At 43.1% G+C, this 18142-nt stretch overlaps 2 protein-coding genes across 2 annotated transcripts in view; one reads left to right on the forward strand and one right to left on the reverse strand.

The window, feature by feature from the left end:
- Nucleotides 1–56: 56 nt before the first annotated feature.
- On the forward strand, nucleotides 57–12531 carry ARL1 (ADP ribosylation factor like GTPase 1). The gene is made up of 6 exons (XM_062203056.1): nucleotides 57–238; nucleotides 1811–1948; nucleotides 4572–4653; nucleotides 7012–7123; nucleotides 8351–8529; nucleotides 9763–12531. Exons 1-6 carry the CDS (start codon nucleotides 235–237, stop codon nucleotides 9791–9793), a joined length of 546 nt encoding a protein of 181 aa, XP_062059040.1. The 5' UTR covers nucleotides 57–234; the 3' UTR covers nucleotides 9794–12531.
- Nucleotides 12532–15661: 3130 nt separating this feature from the next.
- UTP20 (UTP20 small subunit processome component) overlaps nucleotides 15662–18142 on the reverse strand; it is a 109674-nt gene continuing 107193 nt past the window's right edge. Inside the window, exons 61-62 of the mRNA XM_062203055.1 lie at nucleotides 16301–16446; nucleotides 15662–16014 (exon numbers count right to left, since the gene is read on the reverse strand). Coding sequence (XP_062059039.1) covers nucleotides 15859–16014; nucleotides 16301–16446 — 302 coding nt within the window. The 3' untranslated portion in view covers nucleotides 15662–15858. The remainder of the gene's footprint in view (nucleotides 16015–16300; nucleotides 16447–18142) is intronic.

An 18142-nucleotide genomic window follows, 5' to 3' on the forward strand; every position in this document is an offset into this window, starting at 1 on the left:
GGACGCTCAGGCCATCGTGGCCGGCGCGCAGTCGCAGTGGCCCCGTTGCGCCCGCCCCCCTCCAGGACTCCGACGTGGAAGTTCCTGGCGCAGCAGGCTTGCGTGGAAAACGCCTCGGAGCGGCAACCCAAGGCCCGGGCGAGCGGAGGCGGCGCCGCCGAGGCTGGACTAGAAGTCGCTGCTGAAGCTGGGGGCTGTCTCGAACGCTCGGCGAGTACAGACAGGCGGTTCATCATGGGTGAGGAGTCGGCGACAAGTGTCGGCGCGCGCTCGGAGGGGCTGCGGTTGAGGGCTGGGGTCGGGAAGAGGAGAGGGGTCGGCCTGGGAAGCCGAGTAGCCAGTTTCTCAGGGGGCGGGGCGCTGAGTGCTTAAAACCCTCCGTGGGTTTTCACCTGTGGGGGTGGAGCTGGCTTTTCACGTTCTTCTCCGGCCCCCGGCTCCCTGCCCGCCTCGCGGGGTCAGCGGGCACCGCAGGGTCCGCGGAGCCGGGCCCGAGTCCTTCTCCCGGACCACGAACTTTCCCCTCGTGTCCAGCTCGCCTCGCTGGGCAGCGTCGGTCCTGCGAAGCCTGGCAGCTTCGTCCGTCGTAGGTCGGTTGAGGTTTCTTGGCTGAAAAGCGAGCTGTGACCCCATAGTGGCAGGTTGGTTTTTTATTTTTTAGTGTCTTAGAGCGCTGGAAATGCGTCAGTTGGAAAACTCGGAGGGCAGGTGTAGCCTCCTGGGCTTTTGTCCGCTTGTCCGATGTAGCTTTTCAAGTCGATGAGAGAGTTAAGATGGAGACAGTGGGAGGGGTGGTGTTACTCGGCAGTGAATGAAATGTCACTCTGGATTCTTGGCGACCCATTGAGGGAACCACCTTGTCACAAGCATCGGGTAACGCTCCACTCCCACATGAAGGTGCCCGTTACCACGCTCCAAAATGAAGATGCTTGTTTAAATCCCTCCTCTGTTTCCTGGGGGGGTGGGGGGATGTACTTCCGGCCCCCCAGCATCACGAGCGGTGTCCGGTCTTCTGTGACCCTTGCAGCTTTGCGCTTCTGCCTCTCTTCTGCACGCCTACTCTGGCGAACTTTCCCAAGCGCTGTGTTCATTTCTGCAGACTCTTGAACTGTGCCATCTTTTTGTGCAGGAACGAAGTGTGGCATCACTTCCGCTGTCAGCTGTTGTTTTATGTTGTTCACCTAACTGTTATTTATTTATTTTTTCCTTTTCCATTGGCGTTCGTTAGGAAAAGGACTGTGGCACAAGTGCTTTCCGGAACTACTTTATGATTAGATTAGTTTTGTTTCTTAAAAGGAGTTTTCTGTTAAGGTAGTTTTTGTCGTTATTGGCTTCTGTGTGTCAGTTCCTGTTGCTGATTATATTGGTTGCAGTTATACCGATTGCTTCGCAGAGAGCTGAGAGTGATTGGAGGTCCTTAGGTGGTCTTGCTGTTGTAAAACAGTAGTAATTATTTTCCACGTGGGAGGACCTAATTGTCCCACTGGTATTGACTGGCCCTTTGGTTTTTAGGGGTGGTGAGGAGATGATGCTAAGGCATCCCCTGAAGACAGCGGTCTTGTTTCTCTTATTTATTGCATGGGCTGTGCTTGTCTGATGCAGTATTTAAGACATACTAATTACATACACACTAATTACTTGTTTGATGTTGAACGATGTACTTCATTGGAAGCAAAAATAAACACCTGTGCATCCAGGAAACTGTAAGCACTATTTGGCGTGGTCTGTAGCTTTCAAAGGGAAAAATGAAATGTTTTGTGGACAGAGTGCATAAAATGGAATTGAACACAGTTTTGCTTTTATTTTCTAGGTGGCTTTTTCTCAAGTATTTTTTCCAGTCTTTTTGGAACCCGGGAAATGAGGATTTTAATTTTGGGACTAGATGGAGCAGGAAAAACCACAATTTTGTATAGATTACAGGTTGGAGAAGTCGTTACCACTATTCCTAGTAAGTGTTACTATCATAAACTAATTGTAGGAGTGTTCTGGTTTCTATCTAATATAACTATTTGGAGTAAATAACATTCATAAATTGCTAAGGTTTATAAGTTTCTAGTGTGCATATAGTATCGGTAACATTTTTTTTTTTTTCATAAACCAAGAGGTAATTTGATGTAATTATAGGATACCTGTCCTGATGTGCTATTGGGTTTTGATGTTTAAAGCTGTTGCAAAGTTGGCATGGGATGAGAAATTTTGGAATAGTTGGTTAAATGGCTGCTTAGGCACCTTCATCCCGTATCAGAGTGCCTGGGATCAAGACCTTCCTCTGCTTCTGATCCAGCTTCCTGCTTGTGGGTACCCTGGGAGGCAGTAGATGATAGCTTAAGTACTTGGGTACTTGCCACGTGGGATACCTGGATGGAGTTCCTGGCTCTGGGCTTTGGTCGGGACCATCCCTGGGTATTGTGGGTATTTGGAGAGTAAGCCAGTGGATGGAAGATATCACTTTCTCTCTGCCTTAAACAACAAGAACAAAAAAACACTGCCCCTTGGGACAGGGGAAAAAGAATTCACCTAAGTCACCAAGTCTTATTGAGAGCTAGTGTGTTTTTTTTTTTTTTTTTTTTTGATTAATGGAAAATGCACATTATCTTTTAGTTCCATTTGTCCATGAACGTTAAAAATATTTATATGTTTGAAGAGAGCAAGAGTGAGAGAACACTAGGCCATATGCTGGTTCATTCTCCAGCTTTGGTCCCCAGGAGCTTCATCTGGGTTTCTCATGTGGGTGAAGGGTCCCAAACAGTTGGGCCATTTTCTACTGCTTTTCCCAAGCCAGTAGCAGGGAGCTGGATAGTAAGTGGAGCAGCCAAGCCATGAATAGGTACTCATATGGGATGCTGGTATCACAGGTGGCAGCTTTACCTGCTACGTCACAGTGTCAGCCTCACTTTTTTGTTTGTTGACCAGAATTTATTGAGAGAAGATTAATAGATTAAGCTAAATGTAAGAGTTTATTTAGTGTGCTCCAGCTTATTTAAATTACACCTCTAAAGTCACTATATAACTTGGGGTATTTTTATATTACTATTTAAATTTACAGACTAATAAAAATCTAGCATTTATAAAATAACTTTTGAACCTTGTGGCATTGTTATTTCTTTGTGCTTCCTTAAATGCAATTTTAAAAAAGATTTATTTGAAAGCCAGAGTTACACAGAGAGAGAAAGAGAGGCAGAGAGGCAGAGAGAGAGAGAGAGAGAGAGAGAGAGAGAGAGAGAGAGAGAGGTCTTCCATTCGCTGGTTCACTCTCTAGTTGGCCACAATTGCTGGAGCTGTGCCAATCTGAAGCCAGGAGCCAGGAACTTCTTCCGGGTCTCCTATGTGGTTGCAGGGGTCCAAGGACTTGGGCCATCTTCTGCTTTCCCGGGCCATAGCAGAGGGATGGATCGGAAGTAGAGCAGCTGGGACTCAAACTGGCGCCCATATGGGCTGCCGGCACTGTAGGCGGCACCTTTACCCGCTACGCCACAGCACCGGCCCCACACCTTAAATACATTTTATTTCTGTTGGCTTTTGCCTCTCAGAATCGTTCCCTTCTGTGCTATGGCTCCTGCAGTGCTCAGTACAGCAACTGTGGATTGCATTTCAGTGAGGGCTGCTTTACTCCACACTCTTGTACTTTGCTTTTAAATGATATTCTTAACCGTAGAGCACATGGTGATTGCATTCCTGCCTAAATCTAGGGGAGACATCCTGAACTTGCTTTTTTTATTTACTTATTTATTATTCATTTTTTGTTTCTCAGGTTTACTATAGTATTTGTTTAGTTGTAATAGATATACTTGCCAAATACTCATAAGCATCATTTACAAATGCACACTTTAAAATATAGAAATAAAACAAATTATGTAGTTACAAATGTGATATTTTATTTTGAAATTTTTTTCTGAGTTTGTGGAATGTTAGTGATCTAAGCTTTTTCAGCATTCTTTCACCCTCAGTTAGGTTCTTCCCAGTGAGAATATTGGTGTCCTGTCAGAGCTGTGTGGCACCAGAGCTCCACGTTAGAAAGATTGTAGAGAAAAGGATGGGGCACCTCCCCTTTGTCTGTCTAGCTGTGACCTCATTACCAGTGAGCCCTAGAGGATGTTTGCAGGGAGTCCAGGATTGACAGGCTGGGAGCCCAGATGCCTTAAAGCTGTTGATGTGACCTTACTGAAGTTTAGAACCTAATTGTTCTTGATTTTGATCTGTTTATTTGCTAGCTACCAACGTTGGCAGTTTTTATTATACATCTGCATCTATACTCCCTAAATATAACTCTGAATACTTTGGTATGCCAGTGCTGAGAGAATTGTAATATAACAGGATTTCACTGAGTTAAGAATTACATATGTGCAGAAGTATCGAATTCTCAATAACTGAAGCTGGAGCTGATCTTGCTGAATGACGTGTGTGTGCACGTGCCTTTCTCTATAGCACAGCCTATCAGCTTGTCTTAAATAATATCCCAACCAATAATGTGATACAATAGTTCCCATTAATTGTTGAAACTCAGTTAGACTGGATACTTGGAAGGTAGCAAGCACTGTTCTCACATACTATTGATTTTATTTCTCTTCCAGCCATCGGATTTAATGTAGAGACAGTGACGTACAAAAACCTTAAATTCCAAGTCTGGGATTTAGGAGGACAGACAAGTATCAGGTATGGTATAAAGACTAGGTTATTTTGTGGTATTTAACATTTGTTGGTTTCCTTAAGTGTTGATAGCAGTAAACCAAAATATATCTTCTATTGTCATTTAAGTGGGAGTCATCTGGTTTAAAAGTGAGCCAATATTTGAAACCGCCTATTGCCTCAGAGCATCTGTTAGATTTTAATTTTAAGGAAGCCAGTTGTTCAGGTACCACTTAAATGAAGATCTTTTCAATAAATTTTCAAGACTTAATTACGTTAGTAGTTTTTAACTAGAAGGGACTCTCCATTTGAGTCTTGTCTTCCCTTTCCTTTGTGAAACAGACTGTTAAAATACACAAAAGTACCTAGCAGGCCCACTATCACTGGCTAATGTAAACAGTGGTATCTTCTGCAATTCACATGTCCTGTGCAGGGTTTTGTGCTTGACATGCCATTGTGAATCCTTGGTGACTTTTAGGAGTAGCTCCTGTGGTACTATCTTCAAAGATTAGTAATGCGTTTCCAAACATCCTGTGTACTTTTAACTCATTTTGTTTTCTCTCCCTTTTTTTTTTTTTTTTTTTTAATTTATTTTTATTTGTTTGAAAGGCAGAGTTAGAGAGAGGGAGGGAGGGAGGAAGAGATCTTCCATCTGCTGGTTCACTCCCTAAATGGCCTCAATGGCCAGGGCTGGACTAGGCCAAAGCTAGGAGCCAGGAGATTCTTGGTCTGCACCTTAGTTTCTTCTGCACCATGGGTGCAGGGGCCCAAGCACTTTGGGCCATCATCTGCTGCTTTCCTGTGCGTTAGCAGGGAAGTGGAATGGAAATGGAGCAGCTGGGTCTTGAACTAGCGCATATAGGGGATGCTAGTGTTGCAAATGGCTGCTTAACTTGCTTTGTCACAGCGCCAACCCCTTAACTCATTTCTTTTTTCTTTTTTTAAAGATTTTATTTATTTATTTGAGAGGTAGAGTTACAGACAGTGAGAGAGAGATACAGAGAGAAAGGTCTTCCATCCACTGGGTCACTCCCCAGATGGCCACAATGGCCAGAGCTGCGCTGATCTGAAGCCAGGAGCTTCTTCCCGGTCTCCCATGCAGGTGCCGGGGTCCAAGCACTTGGGCCATCTTCCACTGCTTTCCCAGGCCACAGCAGAGAGCTGGATTGGAAGAGGAGCAGCCGGGACTAGAACTGGCGCCCTTATGGGATGCCGATGCCGCAGGTGGAGGATTAACCTACTGTGCCACGGCGCCAGCCCCATCCATAATTCATTTGTTAAATCACTTTTGAGTTTATTTCTAATTGTAGCCATTTCTACTTCTTGGTATCATCAGTACTTAATTTAAATGATAATTGTATAAAATCATTAAAGTTTTAAAAAGTCTATGCTTCTTAAGAGATTCTTGAAGATTTATTACTATGTACAACTTTTCTGTAAGCACATTCAGCGATTTTAAAGATAATATTCTCTAGCCTAAAGTGTGAACTCACTTTTTTTTTTTTTAAGATTTATTTATTTTATTTGGAAGTCAGAGTTACACAAAGAGAAGAGGAGATGCAGAGAGAGAGAGAGAGAGAGGTTTTCCATCCACTGGTTCACTCTCTAATTGGCCGTAATGGCCTGAGCTGTGCTGATCCAGAGCCAGGAGCTTCTTTGGGGTCTCCCATGTGGGTGCAGGGGCCCAAGGACTTGGGCCATCTTCTGCTGCTTTCCCAGGCCATAGCAGAGAGCTGGATTGGAAGTGGAGCAGCCGGGACTTGAACTGGCTGGCACTGCAGGTGGCGGCTTTACTGGCTACGCCAGCCCTAGAACTCATTTTGAAATGCCTTGGTCACATGACATATTTGTTGCCATTCTTTTCACATTATTGCATATGAAGGAAATGATATTTATTAGTTTATTTTAAAATTTACTTACTTATTTGAAAGGTGGAGTTACAGAAACAGAGGCAGAGAGAGCGGTGTTCCATCCACTGATTCACTCCCCAAATGGCTATATCAGCCGGAGCTGGGCCTATCTGAAGCCAGGAGCCAGGAGCTTCTTCCAGGTCTTTCACAAGGCTGCAGGGGCCCAAGAACTTGGGCCATCTTCTGCTGCTTTCCCAGGCCATAGCAGAGAGCTGGATCAGAAGTAGAGCAGCCGGAACTTGAATTGATGCCCCTATGGGATGCCGGCACTGCAGACGGCGGTTTTACCTGCTACGCCAGCCCCGGGAGATGATATTTAAATCCATCAAAAATAGTGAATCATGGTGGGTCAGGATTGGCCTGAAACTCCATCCCTCCCCCTCATCATTGTCCTGATTCGTAGCTTGTGAATTGATGTGTCCATTTCTTCTTTTGATTAATAGTAATGTATTCTCCCATTTTGAATTTTCTCTAGGCCATACTGGAGATGTTACTATTCAAACACAGATGCAGTCATTTATGTAGTGGACAGTTGTGACCGAGACCGAATTGGAATTTCCAAATCAGAATTAGTTGCTATGTTGGAGGTAAGGAAATTGGTAAAATGTGGGGAAATTGTTTATATTTGCTGTTTCCAGTGTATATTATCAGATGTAGAAATGATTAAGAGGAGCAAAGGGTTCCTCCCCTACAATGCCTTCAGTATCATTTTCTTTCACACAGACTACTTCCTATTTCCAGTAATACAGTTGTAGAAAGGGTTGGAGAACAAACAAAAAAACAAAAAACACACCTTCCAAGTTCCTAAAAGCTAGATTCCTTGATTGCCAGAACATTCAAAGTTTTCTTAAGCTAAAGCAACTGTTCTGAATTACTTCTGAATTACTCTTTTTTTTTTTTTTTTTTTTTTTTTTTGGACAGGCAGAGTGGATAGTGAGAGAGACAGAGAGAAACGTCTTCCTTTTTGCCGTTGGTTCACCCTCCAATGGCCGCTGCGGCCGGCGCTTCTCGCTGATCCGAAGCCAGGTGCTTCTCCTGGTCTCCCATGCGGGTGCAGGGCCCAAGGACTTGGGCCATCCTCCACTGCCTTCCTGGGCCATAGCAGAGAGCTGGCCTAGAAGAGGGGCAACCGGGACAGAATCCGGCGCCCCGACCGGTACTAGAACCCAGTGTGCCGGCACCGCAAGGTGGAGGATTAGCCTGTTGAGCCGTGGCGCCGGCCCTGAATTACTCTTATGATATAAAAATATCTTTATATCTCTGTTTCTCTCTCTCTCTCACACTAACTCTGTCAAATTAAAAAAAAAAAAAAAAAAAAAAAACCCAAGCAGAGAAATAGTAAGCGATACAAAGACAAAGCAGGAAAAAAAAAAAGGGATTAGGAAGAAAACTGAGACTCCTCTCTACAGAAGACATGTGAGAAGAAACATGTTAAGAACAGAGGAAGCATTGAAAGCAGAAGGATCAGCGAGCACAGAAGGCCAGAAGCCAAGTGTGTTAAGTTCAGTGTATTCAAAAAACAAAAGGAGGTCAGTGTGGGTGCCGGGTTCTAGTCCCGGTTGCTCCTCTTCCAGTCCAGCTCTCTGCTGTGGCCTGGGAGGGCAGTGGAGGAGGGCCCAGGTGCTTGGTCCCCTGCACCCGCATGGGAGACCAGGAGGAAGCACCTGGCTCCTGGCTGGCGTAGCTCTGGCCGTGGCAGCCATTTGAAGGGTGAACCAATGGAAGGAAGACCTTCCTCTCTGTCCCTCTCACTGTGTAACTCTATCTGTCAACAAAAACAAACAAAAAACTACCTATTTTCAATTGTTTTTTAGGAAGAAGAGCTGAGAAAAGCCATTTTAGTGGTGTTTGCAAATAAGCAGGACATGGAGCAGGCCATGACTCCCTCAGAGATGGCAAATTCACTTGGGTTACCTGCCTTAAAGGATCGCAAGTGGCAGATATTCAAAACGTCAGCAACCAAAGGCACTGGCCTGGATGAGGCCATGGAATGGCAAGTATCAAGTTTCTAGATGATGTCTGCGCATTTGTGTGTGCTTGTAGCTGTGTGCATGTGTGATTTTTCTTGAGGATGAAATTGTGAGGATGAAGTTTAGATTACTTTATAGCTTATCCCGTACGTTTCTTTATCCACTGGTCTCCATGTGCCTTTGTCTTTATTTTAGCCACACCTGCCTGATTTCAGTTACTTACATAAGCCAACTCTGCCATTTTTTAGCCTTTTTCTTGCCTCTCCATACCCTCCAATTTTCTTGTGAAGTAGGAATTAGGTTAAAGCTCTCTTCTTTAGATCCTTTCCTGATGTTTCTTCTTCTCCCTTGCCACAATGAAAGGTAGATAGATGTTCTTGTCACAGATCAGCAACATAGTCAAAACTTAAAAGACTCTTACAGCAGTCAGCTTTTCATAAAGGGAAAGGATTTATTTTAGGTTAGGGTTTTAGAAGTCAAAGTCCAGGACTGGTCATCCCTCTTGATTTGGCCACTGTTGAAATCATTCTTGCTGGCAGAGTGCTAAGGTAGCACAGAGTTATTACATGGTAAGAGGGAGTTGGCTGGCGCCACGGCTCAATAGGCTAATCCTCCGCCTTGCAGTGCTGGCACACCAGGTTCTAGTCCCGGTCAGGGCACCAGATTCTGTCCCGGTTGCCCCTCTTCCAGGCCAGCTCTCTGCTATGGCCCGGGAGTGCAGAGGAGGATGGCCCAAGTGCTTGGGCCCTGCACCCGCATGGGAGACCAGGAGAAGCACCTGGCTCCTGGCTTTGGATCAGCGCAGTGCGCTGGCTGCAGCAGCCATTGGAGGGTGAACCAACAGTAAAGGAAGACCTTTCTCTCTGTCTCTCTCTCTCTCACTGTCCACTCTGCCTGTCAAAAAAAAAAGTGTGTGTGTCTGTGTGGACTCTTAAGAAGCCACCAGGGGGACTCCACCCTAACAATCCAGTCCAGACACCATAATTGGATTAAGTTTTTGCCCTTCTAGTACCATTAACATGACTGTGGGAACCAAGCCTTTAACACAGTGGCCTTTGGGGGACGCTCAGCATCCAAACTAGCATGTAAACCATAGCAGTCCTCAGGGAAATTGAGACCATAATCTGATTCTTTTCATCTGTACTAGCTTTCGTCATGTTAACTGCTTTAGAATCCACCACTAGTATAAAATTCACATTATAAATAATTATGCTTTATAACAAGGTTAATTTTGTGAAACTGTTTTCTTTTCACAGGTTAGTTGAAACATTAAAAAGCAGACAGTAATTCATTCACAGCAGGTCCTCTGAAATGAAGGCTATGTCACCTATCTCGAAACAGTTAAGTGTGCCTCACACTACAGTTACAGCTACTAAGTGTTGTAACTGTATGATTGTTGGCACACCTTGAACTGACTGCAATGTTTGTAATAAACGTAAAAAATAAGTATTTGGTTGGAAGGGTAACTTGATTGAATCACTTGGAGTTCTGTATAATGTAAAATATTCTTTCCTTGCTTTCATGTGTTAATATATATATTCTGTTTGTATGGAATTCTTATTCAGATACAGTCCTATTAAATACACTCTTGTTGGGGGAAAAATCCTCCTATTTTTGAATTAGTGGTTGCAGCTTGTTTGTATAAACACTAACAAATAAATTCAGATTTTTTCTCCCTTAAAATGAATTAAGTCTACCCAAAAACGATAGATTAAGTAGGCTTGGGACATAGGATGTATTATAGTCTTCATTTGCTTAACTGACGACTTGAAGCTGTTTTGTTTAAAAGCTTTTGATTATGGGCATGAATATTATTTTGGTGGTGGACTTACCTGTAATTGTCATTTTACAGTACTTTATAGTTAGAAAAGTTCACCCGCATTGACCTTGTGGATTTACACAGGAACACTGGGAAGCAGGTGGGATGGGTTGCATTGTCTTCAGTGTGTGGATGTGGACCCAGGGTTCTGAGAGGTTGGCTTGTTCAAGGCCACCTGCTAGTAAGTTGAGAATAGGGCTTTAAGTAAGACTTTTGGGTCAGAAACATGGGTCATAAATTATAGTACATAGTCCTAAAAATGTCAGCATTGACAAAACAACCTAACTCTTAAATAAAATTATGCTAAAGTAGTCACAGTATATTCTAAACAATGTCTACATTACTTGTCCATACTAGCGGAAGTGGTGCATATTAAAGCAAAAAATTCATATTAAAGGAAATGTTTTAAAAAATCTATTTTAAGCAGCATTTTAAAAGATGCCTGTACTGTATTTCATTCCTTTTACCTGTGACTGGACATGTAAATTTGGTTAAAAGTCAAAATCTTATTGGTTCTATAGGAGAAAATTACACATTCTTGGTTTTCAAGATTGCTTTCGGGGCCGGCATTGTGGTGCAGCTGGTTAAGCCTCTGCCTCCAATGCCAGCATCCTGTATGGGCACTGGTTTGAGTCCTACCTGTTCCACTTTTGATCCAGTTCCCTGCTGATATGCCTGAAAGCAGTGGAACCTGCCACCCACATGGGGGACCTGGATAAATTTTCCTTGCTGTTGGCTTCTGCCTGACCCAGCCCTGGCCATCTGGGGATAAACCAGTAGATGGAAGCTCTTTTACTCTGTTTCTCCCTTTCACTGTAATTTTGCTTTTCAAATTTGTTTTTCAAATTAGGCCTTCTGCTAGGCTATGAGTTTAAAAAACAATTTATGTATTAAGGAACTTTCCAAACTACCAAGTCCACTCCATTGCAGGATCAGCGACAGTGTGACAAGAGTAAATATAGTCCTGAGTAATTACTGAAGGGGGGGTAAGTTTTTTTCTTTTTCTTTTTCATTCTGGACAACCAGCATTTCAGAAATTAATGCTGGTAAAGAGAATAATTGCATTGTGCCCCGCTAATCTCAGGAACACTAGTAGTTCATTTCCTGGCTCTCACTGTCCTTGCAGATGGGGCATTCTCTCTGTTCAAATGAAAGCAGCTTTCTCTTTTCATCTGTGGGAGTCTAAGAAAACTCCTTGCCCAATCCCCAGCACCCATTCCTGATTTGGTCTTTTTTTGGGGCGGGGGGGAGCTGCTTCCGCTGGGCACTAGAATTTCCAGTACAACTACTACAATTGATTTCAGAGACTTTCTCATTATGGCAGCAGTGTCCAGAATAGTATAGTGGCTGTGGGGGCATTTAAGGATGTGTTCACAACTGACAGGATGTGTATTTGTCAGCTAGAAAGATAGTACCCCTACAATTTATACTTGCATTCCTTCTGGTCAATGGCACAGGCTAGGACAAGCTCCATCAAGAAAACAAGCTCACTTACGAGCAACAAAGTAGCTACTGCCTAGCAATTCAGGAGCACTGAAAAATCACAAGTATGGGGAAGTGAGGACTTGGCAGGCAGGCAGATGCACTCCCTGAAGGCACATGGCTCTTGCTCTCTTGAATTGTGAGGGCATGCAGCGGTCCCAGAGGTCAGGACTTTGGTGATCCTGATCCCTCTGGTTTGTCACAAAGTATTGGATGGGATAGCATGTACACTTATTTAATGGGGTTTAAATGATAAGGTCTTTGTCTAGCAGAAAACAGCTGCATAGGTAGGTTACCAGGATTTGAATGCTGATATTTAACAAAAGCAAGACATAAGGAAATCTGAATACTGTTTTGTGAGAAGACTGAAAATGGGAAAGGCACCGAACTTGGTATTAGAACATGAATTCTGGGTTTAAATGCTCACCACTTCAGCTTTTCTGTAAAACAAGACCTGGACAAATGATACCAAAGGTTTTGTTGAGTGAGCTCTAACATTTTATAACTCTGGTTGGTAGCTGTGCTGTGTCATGTGATTCTGCTATAAAGGGGAAGTGGCAGAACTGTTATCTGAATACCTGAGATGCACTTTAACCGTGGAAATGTAAACTGTGAGGGCAGGGACCATCTTATTTACTGTTAGTGTCCCTGGCATCTAATGTGGTGTACCTGGCACAAAGTAAATCAATAAATATGAATTAAAAACAGATGTGCTCAATATCCTTGATGTATTCTTTCTGATCTTTACTATAGTACTTTTAAACTTTTTATGAGAGCAATACATGCACTCACTTTAAGTCACTTAGAATCAGCCCTCTATGGGCAAGGTTGTTGTGGCATAGTGGATAGCTACCACTTGCAACACCAGCATCCCATACAGAAATCAGTTTGTGTCCCCGGCTGCTCCACTTCAGATCCAGCTCCTTGCTAATGTGCCTTTGGGAAGCAGTGGAAGATGGCTCAATTGTTTGAGCCCTTGCTGCCCTGTGAGAGACCCAGATGTCCTGGGTCATGGCATGGGTTCTCCCTTCTCTTCCAGATAGATGTGGCACTAAAGAATATTACTTCCACAAGTGCAGCATGGACCAAAAGATGCCACGCAGTTGAACACCAAAAAGTGTGACATTGCTGTTTTTGTTGTAAATAATACATTTTTTTTAAAGACTTACTTATTTGAAAGTCAGAGTTACAGAGAGGAGAGGCAGAGAGAAAGGTCTTCCATCCAATGGTTCACTCCTCAATTGGCTGCAACGGCCGGAGCTGGGCCTATCTGAAGCCAGGAGCCAGGAGCTTCTTCTGGTCTCCCATGCGGGTGCAGGGGCCCAAGGACTTGGGCCATCTTCTACTGCTTTCCCAGGCCATAGCAGAGAGCTGGATTGGAAGTGGAGCAGCTGCATCTTGAACTGGTGCACATATGGGATGCCGGCGCTTCAGGCCAGGGTGTTAACCCACTGTGCCATAGTGCCGGCCCCTATAATATATTTTTAAAGATTTATATTTGAAAGAGAGCGTTCTGCTAGTTTGACCCCTAAATGGCTGCAACCATCAGGGCAAGGCCAGGCTGAAGCCAGGAGCCCAGAGCTCCATTCTGGTTTCTTATACGGGTGGCAGGAACTCAAGCACTTAGACCATTACCTGCAGCCTTCCCAAATGTATTAGCAAGAAGCTGGATAGGAATTAGAAAGGCTAGGACATCAAACAGCACTCTAAAACGGGATGCTAGTGCTGCAAGCAGTGCCCAAACTTTGGCCCCAGGGTGTCAATATTATGCCTTAAAAACAAATCATTTTGTTTTCTTTATATTACTTAGTTATAAGAACTTTGTGAAATGTTGATATTCTCAAAATAATGTAATAATGGAGGAGGGTGGGTGTCTGGCCTAGTGGTTAAGACACGTTAGGATGCCCACATCCCTTCTCAGAGTTCCTGGTTTCCAGGCCCAACTGCAACTTCTACCTCCAGTTCCTGCTAATACAGACCCTGGGAAGCAGTAGCTAGTGGTTCCAAAAGTTTGGTTTCTGCCATTCACCTTGGATACCTGGATTAACTTCCTGGCTCCTAGCCTTGGCCTGGTCCAGCCCCGACCATTGTGGACATCTGGGGACTGAACCAACAGATGGGAGCTGTTTAGTAATAATAGAAAAAGTAATGAACCATATGAAAATAGGGGAGCTGAACAGTACAGCTAAGACAGAATATTACTAGAATTTGTGAAGTTCCCCCTTCAATAACCTATATCCTGGTAACAAATCATTGTCATTTTCTGTATCATATATGTATTACATGTCCACATCCCCAAATTCTGAAATTGTTACATTGATATTCAACATTTTTTTCTAGGCTCTTCTATATTGCTGTAACTAGCTGATTTTCACTACTACTATATTTCAGTATATGAATATATCCACTTTATTTCTCCATTTTCCTGTGGAAGAATATTTAGATTGCTTGTAATTCTCATTAGTGACTCATAATTTTTGACTCATCAGTGATTCACTGAACATTTTTATAGTCTTCAGTCCCATGGTTCTTAGTTCCTCTATAAGAACTGCTGGATAGGGGCGGTGGGGAATTGCCCATCTTTACTTTTATAAAGAATGCCGGACTGTTTTCTCAAAGAGTTTATAGAAGTTCCTTTTCCTCCACCATGCTTGCCAACACTTGGTACTGTCAGCCTTGTCAATCTGATGGATGGACTCTCATTCTGGTGTTAATTTGAATTTCTATAATTACTAATGAGGTTAAATACAGGAAAGATTAAAAAATACTTAACAACTAGATGTGTTTGATGCAGGAGGATCCCTAAGGTCCAGGTATTAATCCTTTAAGTAAGTTCCAGAGAGAGACGATATGAAATTTAGAGACTTGGGGGTTACAAGGCGGTGACTGGCTAACAGTAAATTAAGAACTAGCACAGCAATATCAACTCAATGTTTTAAGGTTCATTTATGTCTCTTCTTTTGTGCAATGCTTATCTTTCCCTTTTGCCACTTTTTGTGTTGGAATATTTTTGTTGACTCCTAAGTATAGCCTGGGTACTACTAAATTAATAACATAGATATTCCTCAACTTACAATGGGGATATGTCCTGAAAAATTAATTTTAAGTTGAAAGCATCTTAAGTTGAAAATGCACTCAACATATCAAACCTACCAGACATCACAGCTTAGCAACACAATGTCCTGGGGTGTATCAGTTGTTTGCCCCTGTGATTGTGTGGCTGACTGGCCACTGTGCTGCTGCCATTGCCTGGCATCACAAGAGGGTTCTGCCACTTACTGCTAGCTCAAGAAAAGGCCAAAATTCAAAATCAAAGTATGGTTTCTACTGAATGCATCATAATGTTGGAAAATCTCGAGTTAAACCATCATAACTCAGGGACCATCTGTATGTGATACATGCCATATCTCTCTTTTCATAAACAGAGGTTAATTTTAATGAGGTATAATTGATCATTTCCTCAATAGGTAGCACTTTGAGTGTCTTTTGATTTCCAATAGGGCAAGCCACTCATCTTACTCTCTGTGTAAGAGGGTCATGACTTTTTTTTTTTTATTGTCTATATAAATTTTGGGATCAGTTTGTTAGCTAACATTTATTTTGCTCAGCTATGCATTTACTCAAGGGGACCAACTTGGGAAGAACTAGAATCAGGATACTGCATCATCTTATTCGTGAACATGGTTATATTTGTACAGATCTTTCTTAATGCCTTGATAGTCTCCATAAAGCTCTTGCAAATCCTTTATTTTGGTCTATTCCTAACTGCTACGTTTTTTACTTGCTATTTCAATCCGTATCTTTTTGTTAAAAAATTATGTTTTAAACTCTATCATTAGTGTCACAAGCTTTTTAGACAGTGAAGATACAGTATAGTATGAAATATTTTAATTAAAAAAGCATGATTATATTACATAGATATATACAATCTATGCCAAAGTTTAACTTAAATAATAAAATCTGCTGTGAGTTTAGACTAGCAGAATATACTAGAAAGTTCATTCTCTGGGATGAGTTGAGCGTCTTATGCTCTGATATCAGCCTAAGGAGACTATTCCACCATTGCTAACTCTTTGAGGCTGTGGCTTTTCTGTCTCTTGGCCTTATAGCCTGGACGCAGGAACTCTATCTTTCTCTTCTTTGCTTCACTTTTATTCTTGTGTTTCTTCAGCTTTTTCTTGGCAGCAATATCAGGATTGGTTACAAACTTAAAAAGGAAATAGAAATTTCACATTACTTTGAAAGTAATTATTTTAAAAAGTTCAGTAAATAAAATCCAAGTACAGAAAATGTGCCATTTTATTCACCTTTAAACATCATGAATGCAATATATGACCCTTAAATAAAATCTGGAGCCCCAGCTATACTGTCCCCACCTCCCAAACCTTTGTTCCTGAGGCCCTGGCTGGGTGTGATACACAAGCATAAACACTCGTGGTTAAAATGGTCATCAAGCCCAGTGGACCTGCCATATTTGCAATCAGCGAGCTTACCTCCAGAGCCTTCCTCTTTTTCCGGAGTGCTCTTTTCTCATTAGCCTGTTTTTGTACAGAGGCAAAGGCTAATGAGAAGCTCTCGAGCCCAACGAGCTTTTTGAGTAAGTCTATGATTTCCTGGGACAGATTCTTCAGCAAAGGATCTAATCACACAGTAATAATCAGATGTTAGACAGGACACACTGAACATCAACACAAGCAACAACACACCTCATTTAAACTCCTGTGGCATTCTGTTACTATTCAGCATTCAACACCAACCTAACACTGGCCTCTGTTTCTGCAATGGAAGAGATGGCAGTAGTGTCAGTGTCGGACACCGCACTGCCAGCCACGACCTCGCTGAGGATGCTAATGAGATCCGAGACCACAGGGCCTACTTCCCATTGGGGACCTGGCTCTGAAGACAAGAAAGGGATCTGGGAACCAGAGAGAAACGTTTTGGGTTACCTTTGTTAGTCTGTTCAGCCTTGGGAAGATGGGGGAGAGGAAGAGAGCTTCTCTAGCCTCTCTAATCCACAGTCACAGACTCAGCTTTGCCTACAGTAACTTTTATTTGACAGGCACAGTGAAGACGGAGAGAGAGCAAGAGCAAGGCTAGTTCACTCCCCAAATTCTTGCAGCAGCCAGGGCTGGGCCAGGCTGAAGTTAGGAGCCTGGAACTCCATCTGCGTCTCCCATGTCAGTGGCAGAATCTCAAGTACTTGAGCCATCATCTTTCTAGACACATTAGGAGGGAGCTGGACTGGAAGTGGAGTAGACAAGACTCAAACCAGCATTCTAATATAGGATACACATGTCCCAGTGGCCCAAGTGGCAGCTTAACCCAATCCCTCATTTATTTTTAAAGTCTTAAAACCTCCATTATACTTCCTTTCTTTTCAACCTCTAGTTTCTTTCTTTCCTATCAATAATAAAGAGAGGGGGCTGGCATTGTGCCACAGCAGGTTAAGCCACCACCTTGGATGCTGGCATGCCATATGAGCACCAGTTCAAGTCCTGGCTGCCTCACTTTCCATGTGGCTCCTTACTAACGACCTGGGAAAAGCAGCAGACGATGGCCTCAGTGTTTGGGCCCTTGCCACTCACATGGGAGACCTAGATGAAGCTCCAGGCCTCAGCCTGTCCACTGCGGCCATCTGGGGAGTGAACTGGTGGATGGAAGATTCTGTCTCTCCCTTTGTCTCTGTAAGCCTTTCAAATAAATAATCAATCTTCAAACCAACAATTAGGATCCATGAGAGAAATTTATCAAATATACCAGGTAAGGGCAAAGAGGAAATACTAAAATGATATTTAGAAGACATTTCATATAAAAATGACTATGCATATATTTTTGTCATCATTCTTTTTATACAAAATATTTTTCAGTTGAAAAGCAGCTACAGAGACAGAAAGGAGAGAGAAAGGGAGAATCAATCTCCCATCTGCTTAATGCACTCCCCAGATGGCTGCAACAGCCAGATCTGGGCCAGGTCAAAGCCAAGAGTCAGGAATTCCATCCTGATCTCCCACATGGGTGGCAGGGCCCAAGCACTTGGGCCATTTTCTGCTCTTTTTCCCAGGTGCATTAATAGAATGCTGGATTGGAAGTGTTACAACTAGGACTGGAACATGCAGTTTACCTGCTGTGCCACAATGCTGGCCCCTATAATTGGTAGGAATGTAGTATTTTATGGTTCATTATTGTCCATAGCACTAATGAGGTAGAACCACCCAAAGTACAGTTTTCTTGGTATTCTGTTTAAGTGTAAAGCACCTTTTAGGACTGAAACATTCACTCTTGAGACTTGAAGAATACATAAGAGGTCAAGGGGCCAGCACTGTGGCACAGTGAGT

This window comes from Lepus europaeus, chromosome 10 (genome assembly GCF_033115175.1).
Source record: "Lepus europaeus isolate LE1 chromosome 10, mLepTim1.pri, whole genome shotgun sequence".
Lineage (NCBI taxonomy): Eukaryota > Metazoa > Chordata > Mammalia > Lagomorpha > Leporidae > Lepus > Lepus europaeus.

Coding starts and splice junctions, on each gene's coding strand:
- ARL1 (XM_062203056.1), top strand. Junction 4,654..7,011: donor GGAGGACAGACAAGTATCAG/GTATGGTATAAA, acceptor AATTTTCTCTAG/GCCATACTGGAGATGTTACT. Junction 8,530..9,762: donor CTGGATGAGGCCATGGAATG/GCAAGTATCAAG, acceptor TTCTTTTCACAG/GTTAGTTGAAACATTAAAAA.